Source organism: Danio rerio, chromosome 7 (genome assembly GCF_052040795.2).
Source record: "Danio rerio strain M-AB ecotype USA chromosome 7, GRCz13ab, whole genome shotgun sequence".
In the NCBI taxonomy this organism is placed as follows: Eukaryota; Metazoa; Chordata; class Actinopteri; order Cypriniformes; family Danionidae; genus Danio; species Danio rerio.
Genome location: NC_141027.1, coordinates 40,344,876 through 40,367,498, shown reverse-complemented (window position 1 = coordinate 40,367,498; position 22,623 = coordinate 40,344,876). Strand labels below are relative to the sequence as shown.

The window sequence follows — 22,623 nt, the reverse complement described above, 5'->3', positions numbered from 1 at the left end:
GTGCAAATCATTAACAATGTAATTCTTTGTAAGAAGGAGCGCAAAAAAAGCTCGACACATTCTCTCATGCTTGCATAAAACAACTCCAAAAAATGTGTTGCAGCCTATTCCACGGTGATTACATGTCGTTTCTTTGAAATGAAAAGTTTATTGAGAGCTGCTGTGAAGAACCGAGTTGGAAGATGAACCGTGCAGGGACAGATTTAGATGAAAGAACGAGCAATTAACGAATCCATTCTTTAATTAGATTTTCTGCTGTGCCTTAAAATACAGATTCAACACAAAGCTCCTCGGTTTTGGTAGCTTAGCATTGTGGCGATGACTGGGTCAGGACAGGGTAGTTCGCCTCCATGTTGTTCTTGCAGATAAAGTGAAAGTGGGTCGCATTAATTTAGGCACAAAGATGAAGGGTACAAGCTCGTGCCCCCAGCTGAATTCATTCATAAGAACTTAAGTGAAGAGCCCGCAAAGTCCCCGAAGCACTGAGAAGCTTTAATGTGCTTCAGAGACCAAACTCCGAAGGCACTATTTCTCACTTATGTTCCACTAACAGCAGTTTAGAGGCACTGAACCTCCTCTGTGAGAGGTCAGTTACACAACACCTGTTTTCTGGGAGAATTATATGATGGAGGAGGAGAGATAGGGATGAAGCAGCACACTAAAAACAGCATCTGTAGCGGGCTTCTCATGTGTGAGTGTACATGTCCATATGGACCAACGTACACTATACATATCTCTACTGCACACACAGCTTCTATATAAGACTTATTTAAAACTTCCCTTCACAGCAGGCTTGTGAGTTCTGTCCACACACCACATTTGTAAATACAGCAGACCTTGCACCACAAAACCTTAAGAGGCAATTTTTTTTTTTTTTTTTGGAATTTAAGATCTATACATCATCTGGAAGCTGAATAAATGCTCATTGATGTAAAGGACAATATTTGGTTGAGACACAACAATAATCTGGAGCCTGATGGTTCAGAAATATAGCTAAATACTGCAAAAAAAAAAAACTTTTAACATGAATTTTTTTAATTTTCTGACGTAAAAATAGGATACAAATCTCAGCAATCTTGAAGCTGACTACGTTCCACTGATATTGACTGACAGTTGGGAATTAATGTGTCTTTGAATTGCCTTTAATCAGGCAGGATTTACTAGTATTAAAACATTTGTTCCAACTCTCTGTGATCTAACTACACTTAATCTATAGATTGATGTAAATCATAACTGCTTGAATCAGCACAGCTGTATAGTGTATGCAACTATAAACAAGGACGCTTCAATCACACAAGAGTCCTGGTTTGTAGACATAAGCATCTCTATACATTTTGTAGACATAAACATCTCTATACAGCACCATGTTTTACCGCTTGGTAGACATCCTGTCACATTTGCCATAAGTAGATGAGCAAAAATAGCACAACCTGTACATATGTGTTTGTTTTGTGTGTGCACATATGCACAGTGAAAGTTGTAACAGCATTTGTTTGTGACTCATTCATCTTACTCTGGTATTTGTGACTGTAGGTGTCATTATGTCTGTCATTTTTCTGTGTTTACCCTGACATCCGATCCTAGTTTTCTTTCTCTGAAGAGAAATGTCCTAAGAGTGGGTGGGAAAAAAAAAACTTTGGATGAATGAAGAAAACCAGCTCATTAGCATTTAAAGGGACAGTCGCAAAAGCAGCTACAATTCCATCAAAAGTCAAAAACTGACATTTTAAACAGGATATAATAAATGATCTGATGAATATTTTGGCATGAAACATTAGACATGTTCTGGAGTCTTATTTTACATCTTTATAACCCAAGTTAAAGCTCTTTAAATAAACTTAACATCATTATAATTGTCACAATCACCAGCGATCACAATTCAATAGATCGCTGGATTGCACTAACAATAACTCATGGACTACAATTTCGCAATTTCTGGACTACACTTTCATACATGCACTCCGGTCACACTCACACATGCTTCCTCATCTAGACTGATTACTTGCGCCACCTGAGGATTGTCAGAGACTGATTGCACACACTATTTAAGCAGCACACTCACTCACTCCCATTGCCGAGTTTTGTTCACTGTAAGTAACACTACAAAGCATTTCCTAGTCTTGTTATCCTGTGTACCAACCTTAGCCTTGTTAGCATCCTTATCTTTGTCTGCTGCCTGCCTTTTGACCTTTCATCTGTTACTGATTACGATTCTGGACTGCCTTCACATACCCCTTTGCACCTGTATTGACCATTGCTTGCCTGACGACAAATAAACCTGCATTGTGGATCTTACCTCAGTTGTATGTGTCACTCCCCGTGGTTACAATTATTGTATACTTTTTATATATGCTGGACTCAATGGAAATGAGATACTGCATCTCAAGGGGTATACTCTAAATAAATTGTAATGTATTATTCCTCTACTTACTGTAAAACCAAACAATTTAAATTTGTTATATTAAATTACTTAAAAGTACGAGTGAATGTTGATCATAGTAGATGTGATAGTTATGGAATCACTATCACTTATGTTATAGTGATATATTATAGTGTAGATTGCTTATTTTTAGTTTAAAAGAAATGTACTAATAGCACACAAAAGATTTTTGAAACGTTTGGAAATCATGATTGATATTTAGGTTATTAAGCTACAACGAAATAGACCTTCCAGACAATTTCATATTCTCTCTTTCACTTCCTAACAAACATCCAGTCAGAAGCAACATAACAACAAAATGATGCACATTAGTTTCATAACGTTTGTGGCGCCTTAGAGAACAATGGGAAATCTTTGGTCTGTCTCCTCACAATCTAGCTAAAATAGATGCTTTCTGACAAGATGTAATGCTATTTTTCAGTCTTGAAATACACAAAATGCATAAAAACAAAACGATATCAACAACATTCTCAATTCAAAGCTGTCACTGTCAACAACACAACAAGAAACTCAGTTCAAAACGTTTATTTTTTGAGAATTTCCAAGCTCACCATTATACAAGCTTTTAATCCTGATTCATCCCTCCAGTCTTATAGCCCCAAAATAGCTTTCTACATCCACACACAAACACTTCTCAAAAGTACCAATTTCCCATGAAGCTTTAGACTGTAATGATGAAATAAAAGCAAATATTAAATTTCAGAGCACCTCTTGTATAGAGAGGAGTGCAAATGTGTGCATGGCTTTACAGCCATTACTTCAAATTGAATTTACCCTTTCATTGATCCCTGTTGTTATAAGGTTTGTGATGACATCTGGAAACAAGCAATCACAAACTGTAATAACCGAGTGATTGCCTCCTTGTTTGTTTAATTTCTCAGTCAGATTTGGAGATGGTACAAAACACGCTTCCTATCTAGAACACCAATGTAATCCTTGCCTGTTCATTTGGCCTCAAATGCGAACAGCTCCACATGTTTTAGTTAGTTGTGAATTAAAATTTTAACGATGAGGTCATCTTCCAGTCAAAGCTTACACAAGACAATGAAGTCATCGCAGCGAAACACAGCTGCTGAGAGAGATAGTGCACGTTTTATTTTGGATTACCAGATCATCTAAATCAGCACACAAACAGCAACAAGAACAACAGAGTGATCGGATTAAAACTGTAAGCTTTAGTGAAGCACTTTTAATTTTGAACCACTGGCTGGATCGGCCCTGTATGTCTATCATGCTGTGTGGCAGGGCACTCAGGTTCTTCATACTGATAACAGCACTATCAGAACTGAAGACAGCACTATCCATCTGTCTCTGACAGCGGGTGCAGGACCCCTATCAGACATGGCACCGCTGCAGGACATTTGTGTCTCTGCCTACAGCCACAATCCCTCAGTGTATTTTAACAATGCTGACTCAATGTCTGATAAGTCAGAAAGATGGGACATGTGACAGAAGAAACAAATGGATGGAAAGACAGAACCTAAAGGTCTTTGTTTTAGAAAAAAAAGCACTTTCTTAAAAAATAAAGGTTCCAAAACGTTTCTATACAGACAGTGATAATCTAGAAGAGAATCTCTTTAACAGAAATCAGCTAAAGCTAATAAATCCCTGACATTTGAGTCGCTTTGCTGATCTTTAAACTCCCACTAATGAGCTATGGTTTTCACTCTGTCCAATGACAGTGCGCAAATCATTTACAAAGAAAGAGAGTTTAGCTTGACTTGAGGTGAAAGTTGATGTGGACTGTCCAATAGCATTTTTAAACTCGATTTATTTTCAAATCAAGAAACGCATGTAGCAAAAGGAAAAGAAAAGCAAGTGACAAATAGAGAGAGAAAAGTGTTTGTCAAATGCATTTTAAATAATCTATTAAAATATATTTTTATTGTTTGATTAATCAGTGTTTTTAAAAAATGACTCAAATAAACATTTATAAAATTGTCTATTTATTTATACATTTATACAAAAGTTATTTTTAAATACATTAATTTGTTCCTTTATTAAATGACATTTAGAAATACAATTTAAATAAACAAATTTTAATATGTCTATTTATTTGTCCATTATTTGTTAATTTAAATTGAACACAGAGAGAACATGAAAACTCCACACAGAAAATGTCAACTGACCCCGCCGAGGCTCGAACCAGCGACCTTCTTACTGTGAAACAATCATGCTATCCCCTGTGCCACCGTGATGCCCTCTACACATTTTAATGATTAAATTATTAAATTGGTCATTTGATTCTTTATTTTATTCATAACTGGCACTCCTGGTCCTCCATACCAAAAGAGAGCTTTCGCAGAAATGAACCTGTCAGTGACCAGATGTTAAAAAACTTTTTCCCATCCACCGTGTTTTCCTTACCACCTAATTACACACAACATGGGAAGATGCCAGCGACAAGAATTTGTCTGTCTAAGCTAGAGGTGGGATGACAAAAAAAGTTAAATACTACAGGCTGTCAGAAGCACAGAATAGTGCAAAATAGTAAAGTTTATAATCTAATTAATACATATTAAACTTCTTTAACATGCTGAGTGACTGATAGTTGTTGGTGTACTGTTACAGTTCTACATTTTTTTAAGATCAAGAGGTACAATAACTGAGTAAACCCGATTTTGAAAATGAATATTTGTATTAATTTGTCAGTGAATATGCATTTTGGTGCATTTAAACAAAACAGATTTAATAAACAGATATTCATTTAAATAATATTTCAGTCACCAAACATGTTTAGAAATAGATAGATAATACTATCAAATGCAAGCAAAATATTGCAAAAAAACAAACAAACAAAAAAAACTACAACCTGCACAATTTTACCTAAATTTTTTTGCTTCACTTGATTTTACCTCTTTTCTAAATTTGTATTTAATATTTTTCTATGACATATAAATTTGGGTGTACTAGCTTTTGAACTGTTATCATAAGTTATTTTGTAGATAAGCTACAGATTTGGTTTCAGTTCTGACTAATCTAATGTATATGCACAAATATAATATTGTATAGCTTCCGATTAAAAATATGTATTTAAAAGATTTGTAAGGCGCGTACTAATATATGCTGAGCACTCTAAATGATCTGGGGCATTCATTATGGCAGTAAATGTCACATAAAATGGCATTTAAATGCCTATTAATAGTATTTAACACTGAATAATCCACATAATCGGCACCTGGTGTGATTATTATCATGGTAGTTTATGCAGTTGTTCAGCTGTATCATTGCAGAAATAAAAATGATTTCTAAAAAAATTCACAAATTGGATGATAATTAGAACAAAAACTTCTTTTAAAATAGAAAATAACACATCCATCATGTGTTAGGGCACAATGTTAGTCTATGGATTATACTGTAAATGTTCTTTTTGGAGGGCAGCACGGTCGCCTCACAGCAAGAAGGTCCAGTGCTCTGGTTTCCCCTACAGTACAAATACATGTGCTATAGGGGAATTGAATAAGCTAAATTTGCCAGAGTCTATTTGTGTAAATGCAAGAGTGTTTGTGTGTTTCCCGGTGTTGGGTTGCGACTGGAAGGGCATCCGTTGCATAAAACATAACAAAGGGACTAAGCCGAAAAGAAAATGAATGAATGAAAATGAATGTTCTTTATGGAACCATCCATACAAAGAAAAAAAAAAACGTTGCTTTTAAGAAAGTATATTTATATTCCAGCCGAATGTTAGCATTTTCTCTGTGTCTGGTGGATTCATTGCACTGCAATAGTGCTGCATTTCAATTCTAGTCATGTTGTCCCATTCTCAAAGTAGAGAAGCAGGTCTTAATTGGCCAAAATCAATAGTATTGTTTCTATTCACAGTCTGCTTCAAGTAAAAGAACACTGGGCCCTTTTTAAGTGATTTTGTGTGTTTTAGGCGATTGCAGTTTGATTGCTATACCAACATTTATCTAAGATAACATATTTAAAAGATGCCTGCACAATTACAGATGCATCACAAAGTTAGATATTTAAGAACAACTCTGTTTCTAAAGATTGCAGATCAAGCTGTTTGAAATGTGCTTCTTGAAATTTAGTATGATATTGATTATTGGACCAAACTTAAGTCGAATTTCATCTGATATCAAACTGACAAGTTTTCTTTTCTTTTGTGGATTTATTTAACAATTGTTTTATTAAACTATAACATTATTTTTTCATTTCCCAGTAATAGTTTGTGGCAGAAAGGGCATTCACTGCGTAAAACATAGAGTATGCTGGACTAGTTTGCGGTTCTTTCCGCAGTGGCAACCCCTGATAAAAAAAAAAGACTAAGCTGAATGGAAATTAATGAATGAATGGTTATTTTTTTGGATCAATGGTAACAAAAAATATTTAAACAAATTACCTGATAAACAAAAACCATGTGTGTGTGTTTGTGTATATGTGACACAAGGGTGAGTACATGATGATGAAATTATAGTTATGCATGAACTTTTCCACAAGCTTCAAATAAACTGTACTTGAAAACAACAACAACAAAACTAAGACACACTTAAAATGTCAAAAGACAAAGCATAAGAAGAGGAAAAGTGAAGTAGAAAGTTTAGTAGTGCTCAGCCATTTAGTGTCTTCGGTGTGTTACAACAAACAAATCGCCCCGCTGGAGCCGAGGACTATCATTAATCCATAACGTAAAGAAAGGAACTTCAGAAGAGATCTGAGACTGCATACCGAAATTGGGTTTTGCATTTTTCAAAAGCTTTTCAATTATTCACTGTGGAAAATATGGGCAAAACATCAGCCAACCCCGTCTCTCTCTCACACACACTCCTGCTCTCTTCTGGGTTCTTGAACCGGGTGTCTAAAACTTGACCTATCTGCTCAGTCAAGCGACTAGCAACTAAAAGAGCAGAGAAAATGGGGGTCTAGAGGGGGAAAAAACATCAATATTGCTTTAACCCACAAAATGACACCACCAAGAAGAAAAGATAAATATATCCACCCCAAATCGCAACAAAACCCCTTACAAACAAACTTGGAGGCACAGACTGAATAAATCCAAAGCATGTTCAACTTATAGATTAATTAAATCAGAGCTTTTATCCGTCGCCATCAAAGCAAATGCCTGGTAATCTGAGGAATCTTTCTTAGTAGTACTATTTCTCTTACACTTCTCTCTCAGGCTCTTTCACTCTCTTTCTCTTTCACTCTGTCACAGTGAATCAGCGGTTGGCATAGTTACAAATGCCATTGACAGCAGCTGCCCTACAGCCTGGCTCTCTCTCTGAGGTGAAATATACATGAAGCAGGCCCCACTGGCCTCCACTCCAATCAATGTTATTCAATTACAGTCAGCCAGCATTTTACTGAAGCACTCCCTTGGGTTAGAGCCACAGACAGCCTGGTCAGTCATCAGCTGTAACCCTTACCCAGCTGTCTTCTTTCGCCGGCATATTACTGCCATACATCACGGCTCCTCAGTAGGTTAAAACCCACATCTGGGTTGTAATGGTGTAGGGTTTCAGTGCTAGACACCAACTGTGCACTTCAGCTCATACATATTGCGGCAATACGTCATAGTCAGTCTTTGGTTTTCAAGTTTAATCCGCAACAGCTGCAGCTGATAAAAGAACAATAACCACCTTCAAACACTAAAACACAGTTAGTGCACGGTCCAAGCAAAAACATCAGTAACTTCAGGCACGCAATGATAAAATGTTGCAACGGCTGATGTTAGAGAGAATAAGAGGTAAACGAGGTACACAAATCATGCATGAGAAAAAAAGTGCTGATGCTCTAATAAAGTTCTACTTCAGTAAAAGTACTTGATTTTTAATGTAGGTATTAAAGGTACAAATTAATCATAAATGATTTGATAATATATTTTGCAGGAAGTAGTTTTCTTTTTCTTTTATGGCACATTTTACCAAAATGTGTTATACACCGATGTCTAATGATTTTTAATGGGTTTAATGAACCCTAAATGCAAGTGTGCAAAGACTTATGAGACTTACTTGAGAATATTATATACTATATAAACTAGTCATTGGACGGTTCAGTGGTGCAGTGGGTAGCTCTTTCGCCTCACAGCAAGAAGATCGCTGGTTTGAGCGTCGGCTGGGTCAGTTGGCATTTCTGTGTGGAGTTTGCATGTTCTTCACGTGTTCATGTGGGTTTCCTCCAGGTGCTCTGGTTTTCCCCATAGGGCAAAGACATGCAGTACAGGTGAATTGTGTAAGCTAAGGGCGTACTCACACTATGTACAGTTGCCTTGAACTGGGCCAAAGCACGCTTGTCCCCCCTCCCGTCTCCCCCGACGACCCACACTCACATTACATTCGGGCCTGGGCACACTTACGTCATCTGACGCTCTTCAGCAAGCGCTTTTGCTCAGCACAGTGAAGATTTCTTTAGTTCTATCGTTTTAGTCATTTGATATGTGGTGATATGCAGTCAAATATTTCGCCGAACAGATCAGCCACTTGTGACGCTCATAAACAATCATAAAGTCCTCGTGCTGCAAGGATTAGGAGATTTGCTGAAGGCGCAGTTGTGGTGCGCGGTTTGCGTCTTTAATCAACTACGACAGTTTGAGTTAATTTAACCGTAAGAATGATTAATAAATCCATATCAAACAGTCCCTAAAAGTCACGTCTCGCTTTCAGTTTTGGACTCAGGCACGTTTTGCACTCACTCACAAGCGTACCGCTCCAAAGCCCAAGTGAACCATGCCTGAGCCCGATTCAGAGCACTCACACTTCCCAAAGATCCGGGCATAGTATGAGTAGGCCCTAAATTGGCTATGGTGTATGTACAGATTTCTTTCAACATATTTCTAAACATAATAGTTTTAATAACTCATTTTTAATAACTGATTAATTTTATCTTTGCCATGATGACAGTAAATAATATTTGACTAGATATTTTTCAAGACACTTCTATACAGCTTAAAGTGACATTTAAAGGTTTAACTAGGTTAATTAGGTTAACTAGGCAGGTTAGGGTAATTAGGCAAGTTATTGTATCATGATGGTTTGTTCTATAGGCTACTGAAAACAAAATCAGCTTAAAGGGGCTAATAATTTTGATCTTAAATGGTTTTAAAAAATAAAAAAACAGCATTTATTTTAGCCTAAATAAAACAAATAAGACTTTCTCCAGAAGAAAATATATTATCTGACATACTGTGAAAATTTACTTGCTCTGTTAAACATCATTTGGGAAATATTTAAAAAAAAAAAATCAAAGGGTGGCTAATAATACTGACATCAACTGTAGGTGTGTGAATGGGAGTGTGGGTGTTTCACAGTGATGGGTTGCAGCTGGAAGGGCATCCGCTGCGTAAAACATATGTTGGATAAGTTTGCGGTTCATTCCACTGTGGCGACCCCTGATTAATAAAGGGATTAAGCCGAAAAGAAAATGATTGAATGAATGAATGAATGAATGAATGAATGAATGAATAAACTAGTAATTAACCCAACTAAATAAACACAAAATGTGTGCATAGACAAATATAAACAAATGCAAATCATTTGCAATTGTCAAGCTTGATATTGCTTAATTTCAGTGTTGTGTTTTACAAAGTTACACATTCAACAATATATTCAACAATATGCAGGATCTTACTCTTTCATACTCATCCTTTCACATTACTTTCCTTACATAGTAACCAATATATACATTTTCCCAAAGACTGCTTAACATACAGTGAAACAATCCTACAATATTTAAAAAAATAAAATGAAGAGATTTTTTAAACATATCATAAATGTCTGTTCACTTAATCAACACAAAAGGTGCTTTAAACAGTACAGTTAAAGGGCACCTATGATAAAAATCATCTTTTGTTAGCTGTTTGGACAGAAGTGTTTGTAGGTATAGTGTGTCCACAGTCATATTGGGGTAATATAAAGACAATATATTTTTTAAATTACCTGTCATTAAAATAGGATCCAATTCCTTTCCATTTTGAGGCCCACTGCAACGTTACATAGGAGTGCGGTTTCCCCACCCACCGAATTGATTGACAGCCGCGTATAAACATGTCTCTGTAGTAACGCTTATATTCATATCAAGCAAGACAGGAAATGTGCAAAGCAACTTGGATTAAAAGATCTGTTCAGCTCTCTGTGATCATCAGTCATCATCAAATGTGATCAAGAATGAGTTTTACAACCTTTTTAGACTGTCAATTTTACTGTCTTTTTCAGCACAGCCACATGTCAACACAATTATAAAAGAAGACGCTTCAATCCCGGTTTGTGGATGTTAAATCGGTTTTACTTTATACATTAACATGACAGATGTCCACACAACAGTCGATATTACCTTGTGTGTGTATATGTGTGCTTGAACTTTGTAACAACATTGTGTGTGGCTCATCGAAAGGCTTAAATTAGCTCCACAACAAATACATCAATTAATCATTAGTAAAGTTCTTACTGTAGTATTTTTCACAAATGTTACGTAAGATCTGCTTCTTTTTTTTCTGTTTATCTGACTCAGCCGAGGTGGAGATTGAGGCACACTCTGACAGGCACGTGAGAATGGTGGGTGGAGAGAACTAGCATTAAAGGTACAGGCCACAAAAACAGCTACAAGGTGCTCAGAGCTGAAAATTACAAACTTATAAAAGGTATAATAAATAACCTGATAGATGTTTTGAGCTAAAACTTTACAGACACATTCTGGAGACACAAAAAGGGGTAAAATAGGTGCCCTTTAAAAATATGAAATTCTTCTAATACACACACACACACACACACACACACAAACACACACACACACACACACACACACACACACACACAAACACACTAACACACGAAAAAAGAATCTAACCAAAAAGTAAACCGTACCTTTGGAAGAGAATATTTAGGGAATCTCATCTGAACAAATTCATTCCTCCGGTATGAGACATAATATTTGGTCCGATTTCCTGTAGTCACCTAGAAAAAAAAAAACAGAAAAATAGTTTGTTTATTTTCTTTACTAGTGCAGTTTTTATTTCACTATTCCAGTGATGGAATCCTGTCTTTACTGTCAGCAGTTTGGAGACAAACTGATCTCTTTCCTATGCATCCTTGCCATTTTCAGTTCACACTGTCAATTTTACAGTACCTCACTGGTATTATCCCAACTGATTCAGTCTCTAACACAATTTTTTTTTTTTTTTGGTACAAACTCTCTACAGTTTACATGAGTTGCATCCACCCTGCATCAGCACATCTTTGACCAGACAAACATTTCATATTCTGTTTCTCAAGGGCAAATCTAAATTCCTTTTCAACAGCTGCAATCCTTTCAAAAGCAGGTGAGAGAGTGAAAGAAATTAATACAGAACAAGAACAAAAGTCCTTGAGCACCTGGCTAATTAAAAAAAGATCAGAAAAGGGAATTTAGTAGTCAAAAAAGCAGATGGAAGACTGGAAAAAATAGCACTGTATGTCAACATAAACCCAAATTAAGATCAGTCTTGTAGCCAAACTGCATATTAACTTGATATATTTAGCACTACAGCATATTAATTGTTATATATATGATAAGATGTAGTATGTTCACATGATTGTTGTCAGTGGCAAACTAGCAAGCTATTTTGTGTTTACAGAAAAGACATATAGACATCTTTGTTAAAACAAGGCTAAATCTGTGTGGTCAGGGAAAACCTAATAGTTGTCTAGCAATAGTTCAAAACTAGACCAGTCATTAAATAGGCAAGGATGAATGACTACATATGTGAAGTCTGTCTAATCCGTGTATTTATTGGGTAGTCAATTTTAGACTATTGTATGACATCTAATAGGTTTTCAATAAGAGCACAAATTTGGCTTTGTTTGTTTTAAGACGTCCATGTTTAGACATCAGCTAATACTGACACTTTTAATAAATATGAGCAGCAAAGCCAGTGTCAAAATATATTTAATGTTCAGCCTTTTGATAGTTTGCTTAGAATATGAAGGAGGGCATTGTATTTGCAGACAAACTAGACATGTTTTATTGATTCAGTCACTAGACTTGTTTCATTGATCAACTTGGAAACTTTGCCCACTTCAGCACTTTTAACAGTAAAAGAAAATGAGAGTCTGAAAATATTCCAGCGTCTGAATCCTGTTGCTGTATGTGCTTAAGAGATGAGAGACGTCATCAGTCTATAGACGTGAAAATAGGCACTATGTTGAAAAATAGCTCAGGTCTGCAACTGCAAAAACATTCAGTGAGCCATGAACTGCCCATGAGGTCTAGCGCTTAACAGTTTTTTTTCAATGTCAGCCAAAGGCACAAGGTTAATTGCTGGTCATGCTTTTCTATGTAGGATTAACACTGATAGTGCTGCAGGTGTATTGTCCTGGCTCTGCTATAAATACATTTACTGTATCTCATTCTGATCAGTAACATTATAGTAACATTCTGCAGTCAGGTGTTTGTCAAGAACAACCGAAAAACTGTAGCAACAGACTCCCTATACAGGTTATCTAGGTAATAATAACTGAAAGCCCATTCATTTAGCTTGTCAAGCATACAAAATATGGCCTTGTCAATGGTAAAGTATTATTTTCCCTGGGTAAAGTACATTATTTCTACACGTGAATACACATCTTGTAAACACTTTATAATAAGATTGTATTAGATAACATTATTTGCTAATGTTAATGTAAATAGTAGCATGAACAAACAATAAACAAAACATTTACTACAGTATTTAATCACATTTGTTAACATAATTAAGTGCTGAGCATATATAAGTACACCGCTCACAAATCTCTCTTTTATATTCATATTTTTAATAGGAAGCTATACAATATTATATTTTTGCATATACATTACTGATTAGTCAGTACTTATCTGACAAAATAACTTATAATAACAGTCTTAAAACTAGCATACCCAAATTTATATGTTATATTTGTATTATCTTTACATTTCTAAATATTTTTAAATATTCTAAATATTTCTGTGCAATATTTATAAATATTTTTGGTGCTAAAATATAAGTTCATAAATATATTTGTTTAATAAATCTGTTTGTTTAAATGCACCAAAATACATTGCCTATATTCACTTAGAAATGGGTAAAAATAATTTCATTTTCAAAATGCGGTGTACTCAATTATGCTAAGCACTGTACGTTTGTTGATTTTTATTTCTTGTTAACTAACAATGCATTAACTCATGCTAACAAGCATGAACTTAAATTTTAATAAAGTAAATGTTGATTTATGATCAATAAATGCTATACATGTATTGTTCATTGGAGCATAAATAATTGCAGCATAAATTTACAATGTTATTAGAATGCAAACTGCTGCTTACAGCTGGATAATATTGTAAGAGTTTAAGTGCGAATACACCGAAAGTGTTGTTTGAGGTGAGATTTAGACACTGTTTTCTATTTGCAGTAAGAGTTTTTCGCCAATTGTCTCATGTTTTTGCAGTTACATAAAAAAAAGTTGACTTTTTTTAACCCACTGCACTGTAGGTGCTTCTGGAAAACGTAAGTGGCACCGTGTATGCACCACTACCTTTTTGCGCATGCAAGCCGTGCATCTCCATTCTAAACAACAAACTTAAGTGTGCAAAAGACTGTTTTGATTGGCCCCTTATTACTTTGAGCCTCACGCCTCGCAATGTTATATGAAAAGCTTTATGTCAGTGTTTGTGGCAGTTGGAGTACGTTTGCAGCTGTTGTTCAGTTTAGGTCATGTTTCCCTCTTAATATTCATTTCCTTTAAAATATCTAATACCATTATTATCCCTTATTGGAGAAAATTAAAGCACACAAGAGCAATTAACAAAATCAGATTCTCAACACATAACCTATAAAATAATGACTTGTATTAAAAATGTTGACAGATGTTGTAATAAAAGAATTACAGAAGGTAACACTTTATTTTGATGGCCGACGAGTATTAGTAGACTGTCTGCTTAATATCTGTTGATAATGCTCCTTCAACAGACATAAAACTGACTTTAAGAAACTTTTCAAGTACATATCAACTTACACTAACCCTAACTCCTAACCCCAACCTAACAGTCTACTTATAATCTAATGAGAACTAGTTGCAATCTAACTTGAAATGAATAAACAGACCATCAAAATAAAGTGTGAGATTACTGAACAAATAATAAATGCTGTACATGTATTCTTCATTATTAGTGCATTATTAATAAATACATTAACTAACCTTAACTAATGAAAGCTTATTTTAAAGTGTGACCGCTATAAATATTCAGTTTTACCTTCACAAATATGTATTCATCTTGCACCGAGAGTGAATTGTGGTCAATCTTCCCCAGGAATTGCGCAGTCACCATTTTATCAGAGCAATTTTGGATGAGGCATGTGACATAAAGGTATCCTGTTGAAAGAAAAAAACAAAAAAACACAAGCAGATTATAGAAAAGTGTTTGACTTTCAAATGTTTGAAAGGACTTTTTCGTTGTCTTTTTTATATTTCAATGCCTGATCATTCTGCTTTTGTAACCGAGTGTGCAGAGACCATTCCAGAGGTGAATGAAGCAAAAGAGGGAGAAAAAAAACAAAAACAAGGAGCTCTTAACAAAATTAGCTAAAGCTGATCCTCACTGGACACTAACTGCTTTGCTCCAGAATGGCAGGAAATTAATTATGGGAAAACAGTGGCGAGGTGCCCTGTTGACGTGGCCTTTCTATTTAGAATCGCACACAAAAGCTGGCTCAGCAACCTCTACAAAACATACACACACACATACATTTATCAATCCTCTAAACGTGCTTTAAAACTGACAACCAATTGGAAAATGATGAAAAATGAGAGGAGAATGAATGCTCCAAAATTCATGGCCAAAGGTTACTTATCAAAGTGGGCAGCTTAATTGCTATTCTCATAATGTTGTTTCCTCTCGTTCTCTGTTTTTTTTTTTTTTCGTTAATAATTTTAGGCAAACAAATGGGCAGACTACTTCACTGAAGAGGACGAATAGTTAATCAAGGCAGTACAGCAGAGAAATTCATTAAAAAGCAATTAGAATAGCTGAGCGCTTTGCTTCTGTCTTCTGTCACACAAGGTCAGACGTGCACACACACACGCGCGCACCCCCAGACACGCACACACTCAGCACATCTTATGAGTGACTGAAAGAGTCACTGAGCTGATGCTAAAACACTTGAGGTCTGCATCTGCCGATGTCACACCAACCCAACAGTAGAGATCAAAGCTTAAGGACTATTTATAAAAATTAATTATTTTACTAAAATAACTTAAATTTCATCATTTAATTTTAGTTGTGGCTATACAATCCTAGTAGAACAATGTTTTACAAAATAACCAAGAAATTGAAGCCATTTACAGTAAATTTACAAAGCTATTTACAAAAAAATTAAAATGATTAAAAATTAAATGAAGAATAGACTTGGGTTGATTGGTGTGTGTGCGCCATTGCAAGTAAGATTTCTGTATTTATAACCATCTTAGAGGATATTGGGGTTGCGAGTCACTGGCATTGTCATTTTGGGGGTCGCGGGCTGAAATGTTTGGGAACCACTGCTTTAGATGATCATGTCTTTTCATGATCTTGTCTTTTATGGACAGCCTGCCTTTCTGGAAGCTAGTGACATAGTAAAAATGCAGGTTTGGTTCAAGCAGCTTGAAGTAAACCATGGCTAAAAGATCTCATCCATTGGCCTTCATCTGGACATCATGCAGTTGGAGACTTCAGTGTCTTTCTATGGTTCAATATCTTGCAGAATAAAACTTCAAGAGTGAAAATTAAGAAAATGATGACTAGGAGCCCAATTAACACCAGTAACTGGGAAGATACAGGAAAAAGGTTGCATTATTTTGATTAATACTTGGGTTTCGTTCATCCTGTGTTAATAAAAATTTTGAAGTATATCACATGAGAAACAAGTGATGGAAATGCCAAATTTTGAACTTACTACTTACTCGAACTTACTACTTACTCCCAGGGCCAAAATATGCTCAAGGAGCAACGTTTTTTGTGCTAATTTTGTTTTCGCAAATCTACCAAATCTACCGTTGTGTACACTTTTTCTGTCATGGTTCATGGATCTGTCTGTTCCTTTTGTGTGTGTGTGTGTGTGTGTGTGTGTGTGTGTGTGCGTGCGCGTATGTCTGTGTATGGATCGCGTGGCTGTAAGTTGTGTTTACATGTCATCAGCTGTGGTCACATGGATTGTTGTCACCCTCACTTGCCGTTGGTTAGCTCCGCTCAGCTGACTAATCAGCATGCCACAGGTGTAGTGCATTTATGCGCCTTTATCAATCCAGTGTTTCTGTTTTTCTTTGTCAGTTTGTTGTTGTTCATGTCTGTGTCCTGTCAGGCTCTCGTCGCTTAGTGTCGCTGGTGGTGAGTTGCAGCTTGATGTGTTATGTGCCTTGTTTTGCTGTTAAGCTTTGTTTGATTCCAGTGAGAGACGCATCTTTGGTCTTTGGCAAGACTCACCCTCATAAACACTCATAAACCCAGCCAATAGCGTTTTAAAAAGCACAGACTGACCCGCCCACCCCCCTTCCCTAAAGCTACTGGACAAACTGGCAACAGCGGAAAAGCTGTCCATATGGAGGTAAGCGGTCAGCTGGTAATCAAGAAAAGGACAGCGTCATACCGCCCTTTAGCATTCGTATTAAAGATAAAAAGCAGCCATACAAAGCTCTGGCTACAGAATTTGTGATTTCCAGAAATGTATAAGGGCTATGTTTTCAGCATGAGTCTATGTTGCACATTTCAAACTTGTACCCTTTAATTTCAAAAAGGTTTTTACTCTCCCTTGAGGTGGTTTTGGACAAAAAAAAAAAAATTGGTTATTGCAAATAATAGGAGATGGAAATGCATTTGCAGAATAAAGTGTGATGTGGGGGACATACACCCACATGACTCCATTATGCTTGCTTGGTTGCTTACTGTTTGTTACTAGGTTACCAATACTACAGTCAGAACCTCTTACAACTTGATGGAAACTCACCTAATCCGCCTGTGGGATTTTTATTTTTTTTTGTAAAATTTTAAAAGATATTTAAAAAAAGAAAAAGATTTATTTGGCATTAGGATTAAAACTCTGGAAAAGTGGAAGAAAATGGATGGATGGATAGGATGGAAACCCTTGTTCACTTTCTAATTAGGTTTTTATATAGTGCTTTAAAATATGTGTCTCTCAGGTAATACACTTGAAAAATGTCCTTTATGATTATTTAAAATAGGATTAATTTTGATCTCCACTGTAGGTGTGAATGTGAGCGTAAGTGAATGCCTGTTTGTCAGAGGGATGTGATGTATTTGTCCACTGTGATCATTTACACCCTAAGGGCTTGAGTGTACTGTATCTGTGTGACTGTCAGGCAGTGTTTAACCTTCACTGGCTTGAGTGTGATGGAGCTTTGTGTCTGTGCGCCACACACACACACACACACACACACACACACACACACACACACACACACACACACACACACGCAAAACAGCTCATCAGGAGGAATTCACTGAAAGTCTCATGTGTGAATGAGGCAAAAGCCCTAAAATGACCCATCTGCCCTCTTTCACTGTTTTCTGTTACGGTATGAAGAACTGAATTAAAATGCACTGTTCCACAAACACACAAGCTCCCTTACCGCCGCTGATGTCTTGCATCTCCATATGAACCAAATCAGGATCCACATCCACCCCCGTCACGGCCCTTAAACAAAGCATACTGTTAGTAACACGTTGCGTTGATCAAGCAAGAGTGACTCATACAGACACACACAGAAGGGCGATTTAAAGTGAAAGTTCACAACAAAATTAAGCTTCTGTTATCATTTGCTCACTCCAGTGTTCGTCTGGTATCTTTATTAGACAAAAGTGAAACTCTGAAGACTTTCTTCTTGCACAAAGGCAGTGCAAATCTATCTTTTATGATTGTGCTTTTGTCCTCTTTTAGAAGCCTGAATGCTTGTCTTCATAATTTCTCTTTTTTTCTTTAAAGAACAGTCATAAATCACAGTGTGCAAATTATGACAGAGTGTTCCCTTTCTGTGCGCTATCACTTTAAAAACAAATCACTTAGCTAGCAGAACCTCCCCACCCATACAGTCACATACAAAGACCTTGGTTTCAAGGAATGCAGGCAGTTCACTGTATTTAGTCTATTTGTGGTAAAAACAATAGTTTGGAGGCTACTAAGCTGCTCAGTGAAGTTCTAGCTCAGTAAATCTGGACAAACACTACATTATATTTAAGCATTTTTAGCAAGCAGGAGATTAACTGAATCTCTTTCTTTGAAGAGATTTTCTTTCAATTGAGTTCCTCATGCTGCCATTAAAAATGTTGGAATTCAGAAATATTATGTATGGATCTGATACTGAAACAGTGATATTGTATCTAATAAGAAGTTAAAGTTAAGTTATAATTCAAGGCCATTCATAGAAAGAATAAAATTGATAAATATGACAATACACATTATCTACATAAGTGAATGATAGCATTTTTTTTAATTCTAAGCCTCTGAACTGCACTTTCAAAGATATTGTATGTGCCTTATGATATGCTACTTCATGTTTTGCAAAGACTCCAAGGAAAAAACAGACATTGTTGGAAAAATAAGATCCTTCAAAGGAGGATCTGTTGGGTGAATTACTCTGCTTTATTAGTTATATCAGTTTCAAGTATGTTTATTTAATTCAATGTGGTTGTAACCAGCAGATCCTCTCCATATTTTATGTCTTTAGTGTATCTAAAAAGTGAATCTAACTAAAGTAATCAATTTAATAAGCAAAGAATTTACCTATCATAGTGTAGATTTATATTACATGTAGATATGCTTAATGTATACATTAAATATTTTTAACTTCAAAGGTGGAAACACAAAGATATAGTAAGGTAACTGTAGGTTTTTTTTTTACACTATTTGCTAGCCTGGCATATATAGCCACCTTTAATACATCTGACCATTCATCCCAAAGGTTAAAAACAGCTGTTTTATTTACAATAATAATTTTCTACTTGAACATATATGAAAGATTGACTTATTTCTGTAAATCAGAGATGAATTTCTCAGCAATTATGTCTCTAGTTTTCAGAGGAGGATCTATACATAGCTTTAACTAGATTTCTTTCCATTGTGTAAACATTCAATTGATCAGGTGATTGTAATAGCAATTTCAATAAACAAAATATCTTCTTCAACATAATTGCTGATTTAAAATTTGCATTTATTAAAAATACAGAAAAGTTTATTCAGGGTATGTATTAGAGAGTAAAATTTAATACCTTTTAAGACTCTTTCCATATATTTTAAGATCTCATGGTCACTTTAGGTTTCAACCAGTAAAAATGGAGACATTTTAGCTTAGATTATATTTATTAAATGCTGATTGTAGGAAACTAATCCTAAACTAAAACATCATTCATATATTGAATACAAATTTTAATTCAGCAGGTGGTGCCTACAACAGCAGGAATAATGGTGTTGCCTTGCTTGCTGCAGTGAACAAAGCAGTGTGATGTCAAATCCAGCAGGATTTTATTGATTTCATAAACAACGCAGCATCCCAATATTTGCACATTAAATTTTAGTCTACTGATACAAAATTAAATAGCTTGTAAAATAGCATTTAAGACTTTTAAAAAAATTTTAAGTGCCTTAAATTTTTCTAATTTATTTATAAACTTTTCATTCTTTTAAGAGCCCGCAAACACCCTGTAAACAATTTTGTATCAAACAAAATATAACGAAGAACACAATGTCTCATCATTTAAAAGAATTGCAACTATCAGCTATCACTATGATAAAGAATCATGTAATGTGACACTGATCACAGGAATAAATTATATTTGTAAAAATATTCGCAAAGCAAGGAGTTAAATTTAGGTAACATTTCACAATATGATTGTTATATTGCCTTTTTGATAGAATATATGACTTGTACTAGTGTTATTAGTGTATATATATATATATATATATATATATATATATATATATATATATATATATATATATATATATATATATATATATATATATATATATATATATATATGCTTGTGCTATCATGATACTTATTATAATTGTATTGAATATTTCCCTTGCAGTATATGCATTTGTCTCAGGATTGCATATAGAAATCTGCACGATGACTGACAAACCTGAGAATATATTTTCCAACATCTGTGATGTTCCAAATCCCTCTAATATTTCAAAAGCAATGGTTTAGTACATAAAAATATTTACATCCGCATAATAACAGCATAATCTTGCTCCACTGTGATTTATGGCAGATTACTTAACCATCACATCTCAACAACACATAATGAGTCACGATGAGCTCTAGTCTCATCTCCTGACCGCATGGTCCAGACCACCCTCGCAGGCAGCATCCCTGTCCATTAAAGCCACACTGATTTATGGCCTCTCTCCTCTGCAGACCTCCCCTTCTGCTATTTTATGAGCGAGGAAGCAGACGGCGAGGACAAGAGAGCCTCAACCCTCAATGCGAACTGATCCTGTCGTGTCTTCTGAGCTAATTCTCAGAGACGTTTTAAAGAGGTCTGGAGACAGTAGAGTATGACCCTTATCAAACCCCCGGCTGAGGAATCAAGGAAAGACTGCTTCAGATTTACAGTGTCATTGTAAAACCTCTGGTCAAATAAAACATGTGCTGCATGGACTTTATTGTGGCAGATGCTGACAAGGAGCTGACTTTTTCAACTTTTATCAGTATTAACCATAGACAAACTATACAATCTGTTAAAGTGCAGCGCTGGGAGGATGGCACGCAAACAGAGAAAGAGAGAGAGAGAGTGAAAGATCAGGAAAGAGAGATCAAAAAAGAGAAAGAGAGGGTCAGATGGAATAACTGGTTTGGGGTGGAGAAATAAATCACTTCTGTCCAGGATTTCAATCCCAGCTGTGGTAGCAGTGAACCATAACCAGGAGAGCAAAAGAATGAAAAATAAAAAAATAGGCAGAATTCACCTAAAAAGGTGAAAGGAGAGACAGAAAGAATTGAGGGGGGAAGAGATCAAAAATAAAGTCTGAGAGGGCAAGGTAGAGTGAAGTTAAACCATATTGACAACTTTCTTTCTTAAGTGGTGTAGAAAAAGTTATTTTAAACTGAGATTCTGCACTTAACAGGTTCTTTATTGGTGGTTCCACGAAGAAGGACTAACATCCATTGAATGTTTTCATTTCATAAATAGCTCTATTTCACTGAAAGTGTCAAAACTTTTTCCTGGAATCCGCAACCCTCCCTATTCCCTATAAGAATTAATTTTTTCGAACAATGTCAGATACTTTGAAAAGAGCACTTATTGTGATTATTTGCTCTTTTATGATGAATAACTTGTTGTATCTCCAGTTGCGTAACAGCATCTTCTATATGATAGTATATACACTCACCGGCCACTTTATTAGGTAACACCAACTGCTCTTTAACGCAAGTTTCTAATCAACCAATCACTTGGCAGGAACTCATTGCATTTAGGCATGTAGACATGATCAAGACGATCTACTGCAGTTCAACCCGAGCTTCAGAATGGGAATGAAAGGTGATTTTAGTTGTGTAGGTGACTTTGAACTTAGCATGGTTATTGGTGTCAGACAGGCTGGTCTGAGTATTTCAGAAACTGTTGATCAACTGGGATTTTTACGCACAACCATCTTCTTTTACAGAGAATGTTCTGAAAAAGAGAAAATATCCAGTGAGCGGCAGTTCCCCTTCGGGGGGAACTTCAGCACTATAAGTGGATTTGATTGTAAAATCCACGCATTGGGAGGTTCGGTTCAGAAGCTACTCGTCTGAAAGAGTATTGAACGGGCCAATTAAGAATGAATTGGCAGCGCAAGCCTGCGCAGGTGAGCGGCATAAGCAATCAACTGAGTATATAAGCTCACCTGGCGCAGCAGACGCTATCCTTTTCGCTTCAGAGACTTTCTGATCGAGTCGATGAGGGTTCCTCCTGCTGTGACCAGCGATTCTGAGCGAACGAGAGCATTCTCCCGGTCCAGAGTGTGTACACGCAGTGGCAGACGGTCGAGCTGGGTTTCTCCCTTGCCTGGCGTTCTTTGGGTCCGGTCCTCCAGAGCGGTGCGTATAAAGTTGCAAACTTCACAGAAAGAGCAACACAGTCGTGCAGCACGTCCTTATCAGGACGGCGCTCCGACTGTGCGTTTCTGGATGCGGTGGTTTCCTGTCCTCGGATGATGGGCGCGGGCACTGTGTTACATGTCTGGGGGTCCAGCATGTTAATGCGCTGCTCGCGGGCAG

General features: G+C 36.2%; 2 protein-coding genes across 9 annotated transcripts in view; both read right to left on the bottom strand.

The window, feature by feature from the left end:
• Positions 1–22,623, bottom strand: part of esyt2b (extended synaptotagmin-like protein 2b) — an 846,120-nt gene that overhangs the window by 176,220 nt on the left and 647,277 nt on the right. The window lies entirely within an intron of this gene.
• The window catches only part of sorcs2 (sortilin-related VPS10 domain containing receptor 2), a 306,229-nt gene that overhangs the window by 44,956 nt on the left and 238,650 nt on the right, over positions 1–22,623 (bottom strand). For all 7 annotated transcript variants that reach the window (XR_015496019.1, XM_087261591.1, XM_087261592.1 and 4 more), the window contains 3 exons: positions 17,992–18,056; positions 14,624–14,742; positions 11,245–11,334 (listed from right to left, as the gene is read on the bottom strand). Coding sequence is in view for 6 of the 7 variants with exons in the window: in XM_087261591.1 (XP_087117717.1) it covers positions 11,245–11,334; positions 14,624–14,742; positions 17,992–18,056 (274 nt within the window). In the remaining variant the exon portion in view is untranslated. The remainder of the gene's footprint in view (positions 1–11,244; positions 11,335–14,623; positions 14,743–17,991; positions 18,057–22,623) is intronic.